This window comes from Beta vulgaris, chromosome 9 (assembly GCF_026745355.1).
Source record: "Beta vulgaris subsp. vulgaris cultivar EL10 chromosome 9, EL10.2, whole genome shotgun sequence".
NCBI lineage: Eukaryota > Viridiplantae > Streptophyta > Magnoliopsida > Caryophyllales > Amaranthaceae > Beta > Beta vulgaris.
This window is the reverse complement of record NC_079210.1, coordinates 42,505,488-42,525,024: the sequence shown is the minus strand read 5'-3', so window position 1 is coordinate 42,525,024 and position 19,537 is coordinate 42,505,488. Positions and strand designations below refer to the sequence as shown.

Here is a 19,537-nt window from a genome sequence, read left to right as displayed (position 1 = left end):
GTATCAAAATTACAAAGTTGATAATTCTCGACTTTATATAATTAAATGTTGTCTTATGTACGATCAGTCTCATCTATGAATAATTAAATATGGGTGTTGTCGCGCACGCGTATAAGTATATCAGTTCATTTTCTAAAAGTCATATATCCCTTATTTCTCATTAGAATCGACCTTTTGACAATGCGATGGAAAGCTATCGAGTCAGATTTTTATCTTTAACTTGAATCTTTTCAAAGATATTGAGTGTACTGAGAGATATGGTCTTTTGAATTTGGCCCTTATGAACAAATGAAGTTACTCTTATGAACAATTGAAGTTACTTAAATGAATATATGGTTACTCCTAACAATAAAAGGGTTACTCTTACAAAAAAAAATGTGGTTACTTTCATGACAAAAGGGAATACTAATCGGTTCACTATTATGAATGAATGAAGTTACTCATATGAAAAAATGAGGTTACTTTTGTGAACAATTGGGGTTACTCGTATGACTAAATAAGGTATAGACGTATGATTAAATGAGGTTACTCGTATAAATAAGTTGGATTACTTTTGTGAATGAATGGGGTTACTCGTTTAAATAAATAGGACCACTGATCAGTTTACTCTTGCGAATGAGAAATTAATCATGTTACTATTACGAATGAATGGTATTACTCTTTTCAGTAAATATGGTAACTTTTGTGAAAATTAGGCTTGGGTTATTTCTATGAGCAAATAAAGTTACTCGTATATCTCTATTATATATGGCAACACATGCAATACACGAAAAAATAGAAAAAAGCAAAAAGAAAAAGGGGGGGGGGGATAACTAACTTATTAATCTAAACAAAAAAAGAAAAAAATATACCACATTTAAATAGAACAACACTTCTTTGAAAAAATAAAAGACAAAGAATATGTTTGGGGTGTGTGTGTGTTGTGTGTGTGAATAAATAATATTACTCATGTAATTAAACGAGGCTACTCATAGATTATATTACATTACTTGTATGACTAAACGAGAAAATGAGAAAGTAATCAATTTACTCTTATGAATGAAATGGGTTACTCGTTTGAATAAATGCAATTACTTTTGTGAACAATTAGGGGTTACTCGTATGATAAAATACTATGGAAAAAATGTTAATTAATCCGGTTAAATTGGGTTGAACTGATCCAAAAATGAACCAGAACGGATGGGGCGGAGTTGTTGAAAAAAGTTAACTGAACTGGTTCACCACCGAAGCAGATAATGCTTAATTAATCAGGTTTTGGGAGAAAAACTACATCAAAGACTCTTAATTCAGACTAAGTTGAGTACAAAGTTTAATTCACACGAATCTCAGATGAATGTTCACAAATTAGTTTATAGGTAAATAGTCTTATATGCACGCGATGCATGCGAAAGCATATAAAGTTTTTCATATATAGCAAAAGATAGAGATACCGACATACAACGATTTTTATTTTCTTAGGGAAAAGCTTTGAAAGATTTTATAGCATGTCAATTTCCGCCAAAGCTAACACACTATGGAGATCGAAAACGAATCCGACCAAACAGTTTCAGTGTCCATACAAATGTTCCATCTAATAATTCAATGAACAAAAACATGTCCCGTTCTTTTAACATGAACAAAAGATAAATCATTGAAAGAAAAAATGGCTCGCTTCACCGGATCATAGAAGAGAAATATAGGTGTGAACACATTACTCGTTACATCCCTCACCACTTGCTCTGAGTATAACATTACGAAGGCCTAACCTTCCAGCCACTAAGACTCTAAAACGCAATGCAGCAACTTCAGCCATTACGAATTCCTAACATGTGCTTGTCCTAAGCCATGCCAACTATTTCTCCTTGCCCATTTCTTATGGCAACACCTAGACCACACCCACCATTATTCACTTTATGTGCATCTACATTTACTTTAAACACACCCACAGGGGGATCCATCAACATTATGTTGTGACGCCACACCTCGACACGAGACACACGCTTTGCATATATCGAATAATCATGAACCAGTTTGGACAGTCCAGTAGCAGCAATAGTCAGGGGATCACGGGGTGTTATCAAAGATAGCTAAATTACGAGAGTACCATGTCTCCTAACACTATGATAGGAAAGTGAGAAATTCAGTAGTTATAACCTTCTCCTTCACCCAGTAAAACATGGTAGGAAATTCAATAAAGGGAGGTTGAGCAACAACGGATTTCAACGGGATATGATTCCATATTGCAATGGCATGAGTGCAGTGAAACAACGAGTGACTAATGGTTTCCTCCATAGCACCACAAATTTGGCAGGATGCTTTATTTATAATGTGATCGTAGACCATCCTCTTTTGACGGGTAAAGAACCCCTACAAACTCTCCACATGAAGTGCTTCAATTTTAGTGGTCCCTCAATACTCCATTTGTTCTTCCAGATCTCCGGTTGTTGGCCATTATGAAACCTAACCTAGCTAACTAGTACCCCGATCTCACAGAATAGCACCCATCTTTGTTAGGCCACCAATAAAATTCATGACATACCCCATCATTCATAAGAGGAACGTCAAGAACTTTCCTCCACTTAGTCCCCAAAAAAGTGACCTGGAGCTTCTCTATATCCCACGACCCTGATTCAAAATTGATGAGCTGAGAAACCCGTAACTCCATGTTAGAATTCACACTTGGTGTTGGGATCAAATGAGAATCCCTTCCCAATAGACAAGCATCTTCGCATACTTTTATTTTTGCCCCATTTCCCACTCTCCACTTTACCCCTTTAAGAAGAAGGCTTTTTGCACCCCAAGTAATACGTCTCCATCTGTAGCTAGGATCGAAACCCTGTCTTGCTTCAAAAAAAGATATATTTTTAAAATATCTCGCTTTTAGAATGTTATGCACTAGGGAACCTAAATTGTGGATAATTCACGACCCTTGTTTAGCCAACAACGTTGCATTGAAGCTTTTAAGGTCCCGAAACCCTATCCATTGATTTTGGAATACACAAAGACTCCCAACTATACCAGTGAAGTTTTCTTTTAGTACCATTTGTCCCCCACCAAAACTGAGCAAGAATAGCATGGATCTCATCAATGAGGCCCTCTAGAATTTTAAAAATACTCATCATGTAAGTAAGTATAGCATGTGCAACAACTTTGATCATAATTTCCTTCCTAACCCTTAAGAGTAATTTTACTTTCCAACCCTGGCCTGCAATTTTTTTTCAAATCCTTTCCTTCAAGTATGCAAACACTATTTTTTTATCTCCCAATAATGGTTGGAAGGCCCAAGTATTTCTCGTGCCAATCAACCTCCCTTACATCCAAAGTATCCACAATCTCCTTCCTCCTCTCTGCTATAACAATTTTACTAAAGGCTACTTCTGTCTTGCTGAGATTAACCATTTGACCCGATGGTCTCTCATATTTACTGATAATATTAGCAACTCTAGAGCACTCCTGCAAGTTAGCTTTCACAAAAAGTATACCATCATCCGCAAAAAAAATAGATGGACACCCTCGTGCTCCTCAACGGACTTACATCCCATATATCAAATTATTTATTCCAACCTTATCAATCAACAATGAAAATGCATCAGTACAATTGAAGAAATAAATAGGGACATATAGGATCACCTTACCGGAGGCCTCTCAAAGGAATAAGAGACCCTGAAATCTTCTCATCTATCTTGAAAAAGAAAGAAAAACTGCTAAGACAAGTAGACAACACATAATGCGATGAATCCACATAGCATTAAACCACATCCTCTGCATTACCCTCTCCAAAAAAAACTCCACTATATCGTACTCCTTACTCATATCCAGCTTAGGAGCAATAGATCCCTCTACACTATCACTATGTTTTTCATAGCATGAAAGCTTCAAAAGCTATTAACAACACTGTCAATAATAAGACATTTCGGGACAAAAGCACTTTGTTGCTGAGATATAACAGAGTCCAAGAAAGGCTTCAATTTATTTGCAAGAATCTTCGAGATAATTTTGTATAGCACATTACACAGACTAATCGGGCGAAATTCACTCATACACTTGGGATCAGTACATTTAGGAATAAGCATAATGCAAGTGTTGTTAATAAGAGTTAAATCCACATCTCCATGCCACCAAGACTTCACATAAACAATAATATCCAGACCATCACATGCCATAATTTTTGAAAAAAATAAAGTATGCATACTGTCAGGACTCGATAGCTTTGTTGGGATGCATCTAAAAGAGAGCAAACCAAACCTCTTCACCTGAAGGTTCAGCATCGAGAACTACATTCATCTCCTCGGTGATACACGATCTCGATCATTCATCCCCTCATCAAAACCACACGGTGCACCTCGAGCAAACAAGCCTTCAAATACTTCTCAAAAATACCCACAATCTCCTACTCCCTCGTTTTCCAAACATTGTCACTATCCATGATCCCCCTAATTATATCATAGCACCTTCTCTAACTTGCTTTGTGAAGAAAATATTTTGTATTTTTTATCACCATCACAAGTTTCATTCGCACGAGCCCGAGCATGCCATCATGATTCTTCTAATCTATGAAGAGTATCGAGCTCCATTGTAATTGTCGCACATTGCTCAAGCATCACCGCATCATGTTCATGGATTTGCACTTCCTTTAACTTCTTTTCGGCCTCTTTTATTCTCTTTTTCACATCCCTAAAAAGTCTTTGAGGCCCAAACGGTTAACTAAGACGTTAAAGACTCAGATCTTGCTGGGCACGTGTTCGCCACACCTCTCCTCCCAAGATTTCTCACCGCATCAGGTTCCTGGCTTTGCACTTTCTTTAACTTCTTTTCGGCCTCTTTTATTCTCTTTTTCACATCCCCAAAAAGTCTTTGAGGCCCAAACTGTTAACTAAGACATTAAAGACTTAGATCTTGCTAGGCACTTGTTCGCCACACCTCTCCTCCCAAGATTTCCTTACCACACTTTCACACTCTTCGTTGGATAGCCACATGCAGGGCTTAGAATTTGAACAGCTTCCGGTCCCTTTCTCTTCTGTCGCAATCCCCCGCTTTGCGAATTATCGGAGCATGGATCTGATTTTTAAATAGGAAGATGGAACACCTGCCACCAATTAAACATATTACACCATCTTTCACGGCCCAAAAACATATCCAACCTCTCTCTACAAACATAGCTGGCGTTTTTCCCTTTTGCCAAGTGAAACAACTCCCCCTGAAACCCATATCTCGCAGCAAGCACGCATCAATACCTCCTTAGAAGCGTCCATCAAACACTCAGCGCGAACCGCCGTCCCATCCCCCTTTTTCAGCAGCCGAGGTAATTTCATTAAAATCCCCGATCATAATCATCGGCAAATGACACTCCCCATATAAACTTTTCATGAGAAGTCATATCTTATATCTACTTTGAGCTTCAGGCCATCCGTAGATACCAAAAGCTCTCCAACTTGGCTCCTCATTCTCATCTTTAACCAAAGCTTCCACATGATGCTCCGATAAAGAAACCACCTCTAAGTTAATATCTTTCCATCAAAACCTAACTCCCTTGTTACCAACACTACTAACACTCAATTATCCATAAGAAATACTACACTTATTCTGCACTTTAGTCAAATCTTGAGCATGTATCATTGTTCCCATGACGAAAACAATATTCGACATATCCTTCCAACACCACGTGCGGAGAGAGTTAACTGTCCAGGGATGGCCAAGCCCCCGCAGTTCCAGCTTAATATATTCATGTATGTGGCTCTTCGGTTGAGAAGTCTTGACCTCTGCTACTTTAACAAGAGAGCACATCTCTGTCACAGAAAGTTTGGAGTGTTTGTTACGTTTACCAGTACCAGGATTATCTTCCCAATCCCAGAACCATTAGGATCAACATCCAACACCATCTTATCTACTAAATTTCTCTTCTCCCCACTCAATACTAAATTATCAAGAGTACTACTATCCATACCCTTTACATTACAACCCCTTTTTATTTATTATTTTTACCCTACTTGGTTTGTTCAGTTTAACAAACTTGTTTGCTTCAAAGACAAAAAGAGAAGAATCACTTACATGTTTATGTTCACAGGGCCGTTTGTATCGAGTGAATTATGGAGTCTTGCGCATCACTCAATGGTTTAGGGGATGACATACGATGATCTTAATTTTTTGTTTAATTAAAACAACTAATTAGCCTTCATTTTTTTAATGTTTTAATATCGCTTATATGTTGTCATATATAATAAAGATATATGTAAGAAGTCTGTGCATTGAATCATAAAAAGTAGCCAAAGTTCAGTGCCTTGATCCATGTAAGTCTAATAATCTTAGAAACAGAGGGCCCTACTGGACGACATTGTAGATTTCTGTCACAAGCTGCATACTGCAGAGGAGTGCTTTCTACGAGGGGTGATAAAACGCTAATAGTTAGTGGGCAGCTTGCCCATCCACTAGTGGAAAAAACCTTATTTGTCACTTAGTAACAGATGCAATTTTTACAAAACCGCATCAGAAAATCAATTAAAAAAATAGGAAGGGAAGTTGGGGGAAAAAATCTGATGCGGTCCTCTTGTAGACCGCATCAGATTAAAAAATTGATGCGGTTTTGTTGAAATCTGATGTAGTTTTTAGAACCGCATCAGATTTTCTCATTTTTCCTAAAACAAAACCGGAGATGCTACCCCATTACTCTCGTGCCCAATTTTTCCCTTATAACCCCATAACCCCAGCCCATTTACGCCCTCTCAAACCCTAATCTCTCTCTCTCCTCTCCTCTCCTCTCCTCACTCAAACAATGGCGCCCTCCTACCTCTCAAACCACGGCGCCCTCCTCTCTCTCTCTCTCCTCTCCCTCCTCTCAACGAACACCGCAACAATGCACCTTCAAATTTGTTCGTGCCTTCTCATCGAATTCATCGTCCTTCTTGTCGTGCTCGTCGAATTTTATCGTCATTCTTGTCGTTCATCGTCGAATTCGTCGTCGTTCGAAGACATCATCTTCACCCGACATTATCCGTCGTCCTTCAGATCTGGTTTTTGGTTGCATCCTCGAAGACATCGTCGAAATTCGTTTTAAATTTGTATAATCTAATTTATTTTTTGTTTGTATAATATTTGTTCTTTAATTTAGTTTGCAGATCTGGTTTTTTTCGAATTTATTTTATTTTTTTAATGCTTAATTGTTGTAAATTTGCCTTTTTTATTGATTAATTCGTCTTTCTATAAATTCGTCTCAAGGTTTTGGTTGTTTTCTGCTATTGCTGTTGATATGTGCTTGTTGATTGTCGTTTTTTTTTCAAAAACCCTATCCATACTTTCTGATGCGGTTTTGGACCGCATCAGATTATTTCTCGAAGCTGCTGCTGCGCCCACCTGATGCGGACCAAAACCGCATCTATAACCCCTATTTTGACCGCATCATGGCTAGATTCCCACTAGTTAATTACTAACAAGGATAATAATGTCATTTCAACATATTTACATACACAAATAGGGGTTGGTTAACAAAAATAAGGGTCTCAAACACACAAACAGGGGTTGACTAACAATAACTAGGGTTTCAAACACACAAATAATAATTCTTATCAATAACCAATTGTACTTTTGGGGGGGAAAGCTGAACAGAACACGCAAATCTAAGCAACTTTTTGTTGTATGACAGAGATCACATGTATACTTTTTGACAAAAGTAACATTTTATATTTTTGTTTTAACAAAAAGGTAACTATTTGAAAAAATAAAATAAAAAAAAGTTGTCAGTGGGCAACACACCCACTAACTATTATCGTTTTATCCTTTCCTAAAAACCCCAAACCAAACGCCTTTTAAATGTAATAACAACACGGCTTTAGTCACCTCTAAGGCTCTAATTCCTCTTCTTACTATCCCAACATAAGAAAAAAGAACACGTGTTAAGGGAGTTACTTCAATTTTGTTAAATGTTATTAACAACACGGCTTTCCTAAAAAAAAAAATTTATATTATTACTTGTTGGACTTACACTATTAGGTTGGTACATAACGTTATGTGAAGTGTGAACACAATTCACAAACAAGGACAATCTATTACACAAATCTTGACAAAATGTTAGTACTTGCAGTAGAGAGTAGAGTGTAATCGTTTGAATGCTATTAACCACTGCCTCACCTATATAGTAAACTCTTCTGCTCCATCATTGAATGCTATTCATTTCGAAAATAAATGCACCTTAACCAATATATCAAATTAATTGGTTTTAGCATAATAATTGTTCACTTTGTCCCTTAACCAATTAATCGGTTGTGCGATCCTCAACTTTTGGGAATGGAAATAGATTGTTGGTCAATCATTTACCCTTACGTGAAACACCCAAGTGAGAAAATTAATCACGGCTATCGATGATGTATACCTTGATTGTTAAAAAAAAAACATCTCAAATGTGTGAAACACGAGTTATCTTATCCGGATATTTTTTTTCTATAAATAGTCTGTTATGTGGAACTAGGCAAATCACATCAATCATAAATTACAAACAAACCCAAACAAATAAAAAATCAAAGGTTGTAGAGATAAAATGGCAGCACCTGTAGTTATCTGTTTAAAATCAGATTATAACAACAAATATCTGCGGTATCGTTATGAAGATGTTCAAACACATGGCCTTCTCCAATTTGCTGCAGATAAGGTAATGATACACAGTTTATGATTTACTTGAATAACATTGTATCTGCTTTTTTTTTTTTTTTTTACTAAATGGTGAAACTTTTTCTTTTTAAAAGGTTATGGATCCATATGCTCAATTTGAGGTGGAGAATTCCAAGACTTATAATGGTCTTGTCCATCTTAAGTGTCGCTACAATAACAAGTATCTGGTTAGGTAATGTTTCAGTATTAAGCCTTACAAGTGTAAAACTGTCTTATTATATAAGTTATTAATATACAAATTTGTGGTAAAATCACCTTACTTTTTAAATTTTAAAAGATTATTTAAAGGAATAATTGATTCTAATAATATAATCTTTTACCGATTAATCTCTATTATATAAGGGAAGGGGGAGCAACGGTGTCCTCTTTTGAAACGCCTATTTTGCCCCCTTCCCTTCTAAATTACAAAAGGAATGTCAAAATTAAAATCGGCACTCAAAGAAAACTACCGAAAATAAATTTACAACACTCACTCACAAATCACTTAAAAGAAAAAACTTTACAAATTAAATTACTCATACAATTGAGAAAATCATGTTATAAAAATCACGCAAATCACTCAAATAATCAGAGAACTTTATTAAAACTTAAAATTAACAGACAAACTAAAACTAGCTAATAACCTAGAACGTCAATACATACAAAAACATTTACAAAAATTTACTTACAAATCACTATTCTCAAGAACCATTCACAATTAATGGTGGGTCATGATAAAAAATAGAGGTGTATTTGTAGTGAAATCAGAATTTAGAAGTTAGACAAGGATTAAGGAAATAAATTAATTACTTTTTTATAGTATTTCCTATATATAATGAAACTTTTACATATATTTGGACCTATTTTTTTCTATTATATAATAGCGACTAATTATCAAGGTAAAAAGATTTATGTAAAAAATCATTCAAGAATTAAAGTACAACATATCTCTATTATGTAAGGGAAGGGGAAGCTATGGTGTCCCCGAATGAAGAGACTATGTTATCCCCTTCCCATTCTAAATTACAAATTCACTTACAAATCAAAGAGGGCTTCAAACAAAAATATCAAAAATATAATTATAACAATCACTCACAAGTGAACTAAAATCATAAAATTGCATATTTGAAAAGTAAAAAAAAAAAAAAAAAAAAAAGAATGGTGAGAGACTTAAGTGACAGAAACTAAACCAATCAAAATTTGAAGCTAAAACAATTATACTTTGTATGTCTAATGTTCAAATTTTGACTCTTATGCCGAAGAAAATCAAGTTTCTGTTTCGAAAAAAATTCAACCACGCATCGCGTGCAAAAAATTCTAGTCTTTAATAAGTCAACCTTTCAATTATCCTTGAATAATGCAACCTTTTTGAGATATTTCCTTTTGATGGGCTTTGACGTGTTAATAATCAGTTTGTTTGGTAAGCTATATTTTCCAGTTCGTCTATTTTCTCTTTCCCTTGCCTTCATGTCTCTACTTCTGTGGTAAAGAGTTAAGGTTTTAGACGATTTTAAGTCATTTTGACTCACTAGAAGTAAATATGGTATAAAGCTTGTATTATTCAGGAATAATTGAAATGTTGGTTTATTAAAAATTAATCGGTGAAAGGTTGTTCCATTAGAATCAATTATTCCCTTAATAAATTAAATGAACCATTTTTTGTGAATATTGCTAAATGTCGCTTTAATATTTCTTACTAATATCCTGTATTTTATATATTTATATTTTATATACATTTCTTTCCTCCTATTTTCTCCTTTTCTCTTTTCCTTTTTGTAATTTTTTAGATCAATTCTTGCCTGATTTTTCTGACTAAAAACATTTAACATTTAACAACATTTTTATGTATAAAAAAAAATCAGAATCTTCATCCCTAATCTCCAGTTCAATACTTCAATTCTTGTGGAAATGGTTCTGCAACTCATTCTCATTCTTCCCACATTTTCCTTTCCAAATTATTCCCAACCCAAAAACATAAAACCTCAAAATCCCAAAACTTTCTCTCTCTTAAATCAAACCCACGCAATTTCCAAAGTTCTCATAGCTTCAAACCCAACAACAATTCCAGAAATTGAAAGAAAAAATTGATTTTTTTAAAGGAAAGATTATTTTTTTAATAAGTTAACATTTGCATGTTCTTAAAATAAGTCAATATTTCAATTAACTTTGAATAAGTTAACCTTGTATTTACTTTTGCTATAAATGAGTTAAATCACAATGTCATACTAGTGACACGTATCATAATTTCAATGTCATTAACTCGTTTACAGCAGGATTAGATAAAAAGTTAACTTATTCTAAGGGTATGTTCTCCCCAGCTTATTTTCAGTTCAATTCAGTTCAGTTCAGATCAGTTCAGTTCAGACCAGTTCAGTTCAGCTCTTGACAATACTTTTACTCTCACATATCACTATTCATTTCAATTCAGTTCAGTTCAATTCAGTTCAGTTCAGTTCAATTCAGCTGTTTTATGCCGAAGAGAACATGCCTTAAGATAATCAAAAGATGGACTTATTTTGAGAAAATCAACAAAGGTTGACTTATTAAAAATAATTTTCCTTTTTTAAATACAGTGAGGCGTCTATAATGGACGTCTCATCTGAATTTAAGATCGTTTATATTCAAAATTATCCTTAAGTGAAGTGAGGCTTTTACTAACGTCCATAAATGTTAAGAGCAAACACTTAAAGTTAAAAGTCTTATTGTACATGATTGATAAAATCATTTTTTGGCACGGTAAACCTTTGTTGAGTGATTAACGTAAATTCATGACGGTCACTGTTAAAGATAATAAAAAACAAAAAGATTTTTAAAAAAATATTTAGGGTATTCATATAATCTATATATTTTTATGATATTAATAGGTGGTCCCCAAATCATTATTGGATTACTGCATCAGCTAACAAAATTGACGAAAACAAAACCAATTGGACTTGCACATTGTTCAATCCTAGTTACATTGGTGATCGTGAAAGCCAAAAAATGCGACTATTACATGTCCAACTTGGTCAATATGCATGTTTGTGGAGGATTGGTGCCCCATTTGACTCCTGCTTATTTGCTGGATCAAAGGAAATTGATCAAGACTCGTGTGATGTTATCACCCTTGTATATAGCGAATCATTGTATAAAATTCCCAAACAAGTGGCATTTAAAGCTACTAATGGCAAATATTTAGGCGTATTTATGAAAAATGGGATTGCATATCTACAATTTTCATATACCAATATTAAGGATCCAATGGTAGCAAATGAGGCTTCTATAACTCCTGATGGCATACTTTGCATAAAATCAAATCATCTTGGGAAATTTTGGAGGCTTGGAAATGATGATTGGGTTGTGGTAGACGCAGAGGATCCTCGTGGTACTGGTAATGCTGCTGCAATGTTTAGGCCTACTGTGCTTGACATTAATCGCATTGCTCTCCTAAACATGTCAAAAACTTGGTTTTGTAAGAGATTTACTCACAATGGTTTTGAAAGTTGTGTGAATGCTGCAACTCAAAATGTCGATCAACATGCAACATGGGAGGTGATAGACTTGGGATCTGTGTGACTATGTCCAATCAATGAGTGAAGTTCCATTCAGTTCAACAATGTGTTGTGACTTCAAGTGTGCTTACAATGTTTTTTTTTCCTTTTTGCTTTATAATATATTTGCAATTAGGGGAATAATTTGTTACAAGATAATAGATATGTTAAAATGTAACTTTTTATTTTATAAGTGGTTAATAATTAAGTGATAGGCTAAATCTTCTTGTTTTTAAGGGATCATTATAACGTTCACATTTCAAGTTGAATATACATTTCTTTATGACCATACATATATAAATAATACAGAGGCGATAAGACGACTGAAAATGTTTAAATTAGATGATCTTTTAAATTAATGAAAGCATTGGGTCAGACCGTCTGACCCAATGCTTAGTGTCAGACGGGCTGAGCAAGATAATGCCCTCGACCTCCTTCCATGATTTGGCACTCTACATAGAGCTTATTATAGACAGAAGTCATGTTACATGAGAACCCAAAAACAGAAAACACCCAAACTCATTCCCCCTCAATTACGTACTGAAACCATTCTTTGTTTTTTCTCTCACTCTCCTCACCGTCGTTTTCTCTTTCATCTGAGCCAGTGCCGCTGCGTCGCCTCCCTTCAGTTCTCCGGCGTTGTGTCGCCACTGGTAGGTCTATTGCAACTTGTTGTCACTGGGCTAATGGCTATTGTTTTTTTTGCAATTTTTGGAAGGAGGAAAGAGAGAGGGAGAGAGAATGAGTAATCAGAAGAAGAAGTCGTTTCAAATAGAGGCGTTTAAGCATAGGGTGGTAGTGGATCCGAAATATGCAGATAAGACTTGGAAGATATTGGAAAACGTTATTCATGAGATTTACAATCATAGTGCTAGTGGTCTTAGCTTTGAGGAGCTTTACATGTTTATTGATTTTTTGATGTTTTCAATTGATTATTGTATTCTTTCAGTTGGTGTGTAAATTCTTTCACCTTGTGTTGTTTTTCTTTCATTTGGTCTTCTGTGTTCTTTCAGTTGGTGTATAAATTCTTTCGGCTTGTGTTGTTTTTCTTTCATTTGGTCTTCTGAACAACAATTGAAACCAACTGAAATAAATTTGAAACCAATTGAAAAAATTGAAACCAACTGAAAGTTTACGACCAAATATTATGGTCAGACGCATCTGACCCAATACCTTCTCTTTAAATTATTAGATTCGCATTATCTTACAATTGAAGGTTGCAAAAAAACCTGAATTTGTGACTTGTTTCACTTGGGAAAGTACATTAATTAAATATGGCTACAATTTTTCATGTAAAATGAGGATAAATATCAAATGTGGGTCATGTAGCTACAATTTTCTATGTAAAAATGAGGACAAAAGATGAATAAATATTGTTTTTATGAGGGAATTTAAGAAATAAAGTACTACTTCAAAAGTAGAAACATGAGAAACAAGTAGAACATTTTGGGACAAATGCTATAAATTGGGACGCAGAGAGCATAAGTTAGAAAACTTCACCATTAATATCTTTAATATTAATAAATATAATATTAAAAAGTTGATATTATAAAGATATATAATAAGGCATATCTAACAAGCTTACATAATTTTGTTTTTATAAATTAGACAAAAAAATAAGGCCAAAATGAGTTATGTGAATAGTGAAAAGGTCTTAAATAACTAACTAAGGACATGTTCTCTTCGGCATAAAACAACTAAAGTGAACTGAATTGAGCTGAAATGAATTGAATTTATTTAAATTGAATTAAATTGAATTGATTTAAATTGAATTAAATTAAATTGTATTAAACTGAATTAAATTAAATTGAATGTAATAAATATATAAATAATATTTAAACAATAATAATATGAATATTAAATAATAATTATAATGATAAGTAACAATAATGAATAATAATAGTATCTTGGATATTTTTAAATGATAGTTATGAATAAATAATATTAATAATCATAAATTATTAATAATAATAATTAATGATAATAATGATAATTAATAATAATAACTTTATATTATTTTTATTAATATATTAATACTTGATGATGATTATATAATAACAATAATATATAAGAAGTAAATTAGTATTACTATTCTAATAATTAGAGTTAATAATATAATAATATTTATTAAAAGAAATAATGGTTGGTCAGACCGCGCAAAATTGCATCGTAAAATTTTTTGACGCGATTTGATTGGTTTATGGGCTAAAAAACGTGGGTTTATTTGTGCTTTTGACCTAAACCATGTTCCTTCTAATAATAATAGTAATAAAAATGAGTAAAGCTATATAAACAAAATAATATATAGAAATAATAATACTTAATAATAATGATATAAAAATAAATAATAATAATAATAAGAGTAATTAGTAAAATAAATTAGACCAACATAATAATTGTTTTTAACAAAATGGTTATAAAAAAATGGAGTTGAGCTGAATTGAACTGAGCTGAACTGAATTGAACTGAACAGAGCTGAACTGAAAATAAGTTAGGGAGAACAACCCCTAAAAACAGTGGAGGGTACTCCGTATTCAACTACAAAGGGAAACCATGATAAAGGCTTAGACTACCTTCAAATTACAATCAAATTGCTAACCTTCCTTTTTTTTCTTTTACGGGGAAATTGCTAACCTTCTTATTTAAAGAGAATATTTTACATCACAACATTAATAAATCGTAGATTATACTGAGGGGGCGTTTGGTTCATATAATGGTATGGGTTTGGAATTAGGAATGAAATCAATGTGGTATGGGTTCGGAACTTGATACTTAATACCTTGTGTTTGGTTTCATTTAGGAATGAAAAATGTTCTTTTATTTGATACCTAGAGGTAAGGTATGAGCCATACCCACCTACCCCCATGGGTTTCTAAACCCCATACCTTATAGGTTTGAGGTATGGGTTTAAAATTTAGAAATAAGTTAAACAAACACTAGGTATGAGTTTTGTTCATTCCAAACCCATACCTCATACCTAAAATTAGTGAACCAAACACAAGTAAATCTAGACCATTAACTCATTAATCCCCTTCCCCTTCAAATTATCATAAATATTAAACATGGTGCAAATATTGAATTTGCATAGTGCATAAGTATGTCTTAACCTTGCTTTTCCCAAACAGCATAATCCTTTCCTGAAGTAGAAATTTTAAAATTTGAGGGAATTAGATTTCCGACATTGTATCTTGGTCCAATCTTAACAATAACTTTTTCATCAATCATTGCAACGTATAAATCTGCATCAGAGGCCATTATGTTCACACCACTTGATCCATTAATCATGTTTCTTAGCCTAATCGAAGCCAGTTTAGCGATCTCTTCCTTAATGCCCCATTCAAAGAAATGGTCATAAAACTGCAACAAGAGAATGGTGTTATGATAAGATAAGATAAGATAAGATAAGATAAGATAAGACACGATGTAGTAGAGTTCCTTTGATGTAATTTCTCTTATATCTCGATAACACAGTAATTAAGGTCGATGTGCTTACTATTGATGGAATTCCCGGGTGAGTTAAGATATAAGCATATCCTTGCGTGACTTTATCAGATGGAAATGGCCAGAGTTGTTGTGTAGAGCCAGTGTCATGATTATCGATGAAAGTAACAGCGTTTTTTGGCATAATTCTTATCAATCCAGTGGGCTTGCCTTCAGAATCTTTCATTCTCCACCATTCTCCTTGCACAGCAGCTTGAAGAACACCTTTGGTAGTAAAATCAAATGCAGCAATAGCACTAGCACCACCACCACCACCTGCAGCTTCTACCCATCGCGCTAGTTTATTTCTATGCCCGTCTTGATCATAGTCTGGTCTTCCATCTGAGTCAGAATTGATGGAATCCCAAAGCTCTACAACTGCAAAATCAGGTGTAGTCTTTTCCATGTAAATTTTCATGATGCTAGGAGCATATCCTTTAACAAAATCAAATCTCCACCCATCAAATCCAATTTCTGATTTAAGCCATTTCATCCAATCTACTAACTCCTTTTGTACTCTTGGATTAAGATGATCTATATCAGGAGCAGCACCATAATCGGCTCCGGTGTCTAAATTCCCACTACCATCAGAATATTGAGTGTCATCCCTGCATATAGCCCAAGGTCCCCAATCTAGGCGATCATCTGTTGTTCCACCTTCAAAAATACTATATATTCCTCTTTTGTCTTTCTTATCAGCGCATCTGTGATTTATCACTATATCAGCAACACATTTAATTCCTTTCTTGTGAAAGGCATTGATCAAGGTCTTCAACTGAGTCTCACTTCCATATGTAGATGCATCAAGATCATATAATCTTCCATGCAAATATCCTAAAAGTCAGCGAGAAAATTTCACTCAAAATATGTACTTTTTAAGAAATCCACCTTAAAAAATGAAGTGAAGAGACTTTTTGAGGAATAATTAGGGTCTGTTCTCCCTAACTTATTTTCAATTCAGTTCAGTTCTTAACAATACTTTTACTCTCACATATTACTATTCATTTCAGTTCAGTTCCGTTTAGCTGTTTTATGCCGAAGAGAACAAACCCTTAGCCTATGTATCACCACCAATAGTTGGGTGCCTGAATAACACAACTACATTTTAAGGGTAACGTAACACTAAGTAGAAGGTAATTTCAATTTCAATGTTAGTGTTCCCAGTAGGGCAGTACCATGTTGTTATAGTTATTGTTAATTTTCCACTTGTCCAGCCACTTTCAAAAGCCTTCCTACTACCCACTGCTATGGTAGGAGTAACCTATATATAAACCTGTTTTACTTCCTCCGTAACAAAATAGATCTTACAAACTAACTTTCATGCATGTCGATGCAGTACTTTGACTATTAATAACTTTAATTATGTATTAGTAAAAAATTATAAGAAGTTAATATTATGAAAGTATACATTGAGACGAATCCAACAACATATCAACACATTAACGGTTGATTTTATCTAAAACTAAAAAATGCATGGTCAAACTTAGTAGATGAATATAGCAATTTTCAAAGGGTAAAATCTATTTTGTTACGAAGGAAGTAGTTAATTTTGCTCCCTGTATTGCTTTTTCACTTGATAGTAGTTGTGATATCATCTATACATTGGAATGAAATAAGAACTCCTAGATGAAACTCTCTAGTGATGGATACATTACAAACCTATTGAGACATAATTTAGACCTTCAAGAACTTAGCTTCTTCAACTTTAATTTATTCAAAATTCTCAGAAAGCCACTCATGCATACACAAAACAATAGATATGTACCCCTTGCGTTTCTTATTAGATTTCTCATTTATCTATTGCAGGTTTGTCAATGCACATTTTGAATTGTTGATATCTTTAATTACATATTAGTAAAAATTATAAAAGTTTGATTTTCGAAATATACACGATGAGACAGATCACCAACACCTTATATGAATATATTTTATCTTTTATATTGAAACAGAAAATCTATTAAAGGACGGAGGGAATATTACGTAGTATATGTAGTATATGTATATACCTTGAGGTGCAACAGAGTGAGATGGTGGCGGAAGCCAAATGTGGGTAATTCCTGCTCTAGCTAAATCATCTATAGAGTTCAAGAGTGAGTTATATAATCCACCTTGCTTATTGCATGATTCCCAGTTAAATCCCTAATCACATAAAATTATCAATGTATAACAAAAGTCAACAAACCAAAAAGAAGTCTAGTCAAGTTAAGAATTATTAAGAAAAAGGGTCAAAGAGGGAGAAAAACATAGCAGAAATTATTATAGGATACACTAACCTGAAACAATAAGGTTGAAGCAACAGAATTAAACAGAATAGAGAATGAGAGATTGAGGCAGCAAAGGATGACAATATTCAAGCTCTTCATTATCTTCACTCTAATTTTGATATCTTGACATTAATCAGAGGAAAAACACAAGAGGTATATATATAGAGGAGGTTTGATAAATATCTAACAGGTAGATATGTTAGATATAAGTTTTAGGTAAAAAATGTTGTTTGTGTATGTAAAATATTGCTTGTTTTTCGTATAACAAATAAGAAGAAAAAAACACAAACAATATATTTACATACATAAACAATATAGTTTTTTTTTTTTTTTTTTTTTTTTTTTGGCGACAAGAACAAACAACGCAAACAACCTAAACTATTACCTTACCTTGTCTAGCCGCTCGCGCTAGAACATGTGCTTGTTCTACTTCTATTCTACTAACCTTTTGAATATTACAATCATCAAAGTTATTTTTTAAGTGCGATGATATCAAGCATGATCGTGGATATCTCGAACGGATGTTGTCTATTCATTGCCCGAAGAAGCTCTAAACAGTCAGATTTGGAAGAGGCCTTTCTGATTCCGCGGTTATAAGCTACGCACATACCGTGATACAAGGCATAGGCCTCTGTTTGTATAGGTGTTGCCGCCATAATGTTGGCATTGCCCTCGAATACGATGTTCTCATTGGCTTTGACAACCCATCCTATTCCTGCTCTTGGATGTAGCTTCTTGTGCTTTTTCCAAGCACCATCCACTATAATACTGTATTCTGACTGACCTTGGTTAATGAAACCTTGGTGTGATTCTGGAGTTTGGTCCTTTCTGACTGGTAAAGCGGTTGCCGTCTTTAAACTCTTACTTTCAACATACTCCCGTAGGAGAGCTTCTTTCCTTTGAAAGATGGTTATCGGATTATCATGCTGGTTTCGAAAGACGATGTTATTTCTGAATATCCAAATAGACCAGAGTATGAGTATAAATTCTTGTGCTCTCTCAGACTTTATCCCGTCTTCCTTCCAGAACAGTCTCAGGAAGTTCCTGATCCAATCATTGATCGGTATGTTTTTGGTGGAATGGGGTTGAATTCCCAAATAGGAGCATTTCCAAATATGCATTGTGACCTCGCAGTCTCGAAACAAATGGCTTGTATCTTCCAGAGATGTCTTACACAGATAGCAACGCTCCTGGACTGGAATGTTTCTCTTTCTTAGATTTGAGTTTGTGGCGATGGCATTTGTTAGAATTCTCCATAGAAAAAATTTCCATTTAGGTCTGAGATCCGAAGCCCATAACTTATTCCAAAAACGTCTGGGGGGAGCGTTTAACTTTGCTTTAAGTTGAAGATACTGGACATAAGCTTCTTTGACTGTGAAAATTCCTGATTTGGAGTCACTCCATTTATATCTATCTTGCATGCTCTCTGTTGGTATGTGCGTGGTGAGGATTCTATTGGCAGAATTGTGATCGAAAATCTCTCTGATAAGTGGATTGTTCCATGATTTTTGAGCCCGAATCATCAAATCATTGACATTCCGCAAGTCCAGATTGTCCAAGCTGACTCCTTGCTTGGGATGAATTGGATCTCCTTTAATCCATTTTTCCGCTAGAATTCTTGTGCTGGTTCCGTCTCCTATTGATTTC

At 34.3% G+C, this 19,537-nt stretch overlaps 2 protein-coding genes across 2 annotated transcripts; one reads left to right on the top strand and one right to left on the bottom strand.

The window, feature by feature from the left end:
* The first annotated feature begins 8,435 nt into the window (after positions 1-8,435).
* LOC104903873 (hypothetical protein) lies at positions 8,436-12,367 on the top strand. The gene is made up of 3 exons (XM_010691998.4): positions 8,436-8,617; positions 8,712-8,809; positions 11,481-12,367. Exons 1-3 carry the CDS (start codon positions 8,507-8,509, stop codon positions 12,169-12,171), a joined length of 900 nt encoding a protein of 299 aa, XP_010690300.1. The 5' UTR covers positions 8,436-8,506; the 3' UTR covers positions 12,172-12,367.
* A 2,404-nt stretch (positions 12,368-14,771) lies between these two features.
* Positions 14,772-18,007, bottom strand: LOC104903872 (alpha-amylase). The gene is made up of 4 exons (XM_010691997.4): positions 17,900-18,007; positions 17,633-17,765; positions 15,640-16,460; positions 14,772-15,503 (listed from the first exon to the last, which is right to left on the bottom strand). Exons 1-4 carry the CDS (start codon positions 17,987-17,989, stop codon positions 15,249-15,251), a joined length of 1,299 nt encoding a protein of 432 aa, XP_010690299.1. The 5' UTR covers positions 17,990-18,007; the 3' UTR covers positions 14,772-15,248.
* Between the last annotated feature and the right edge of the window lie 1,530 nt (positions 18,008-19,537).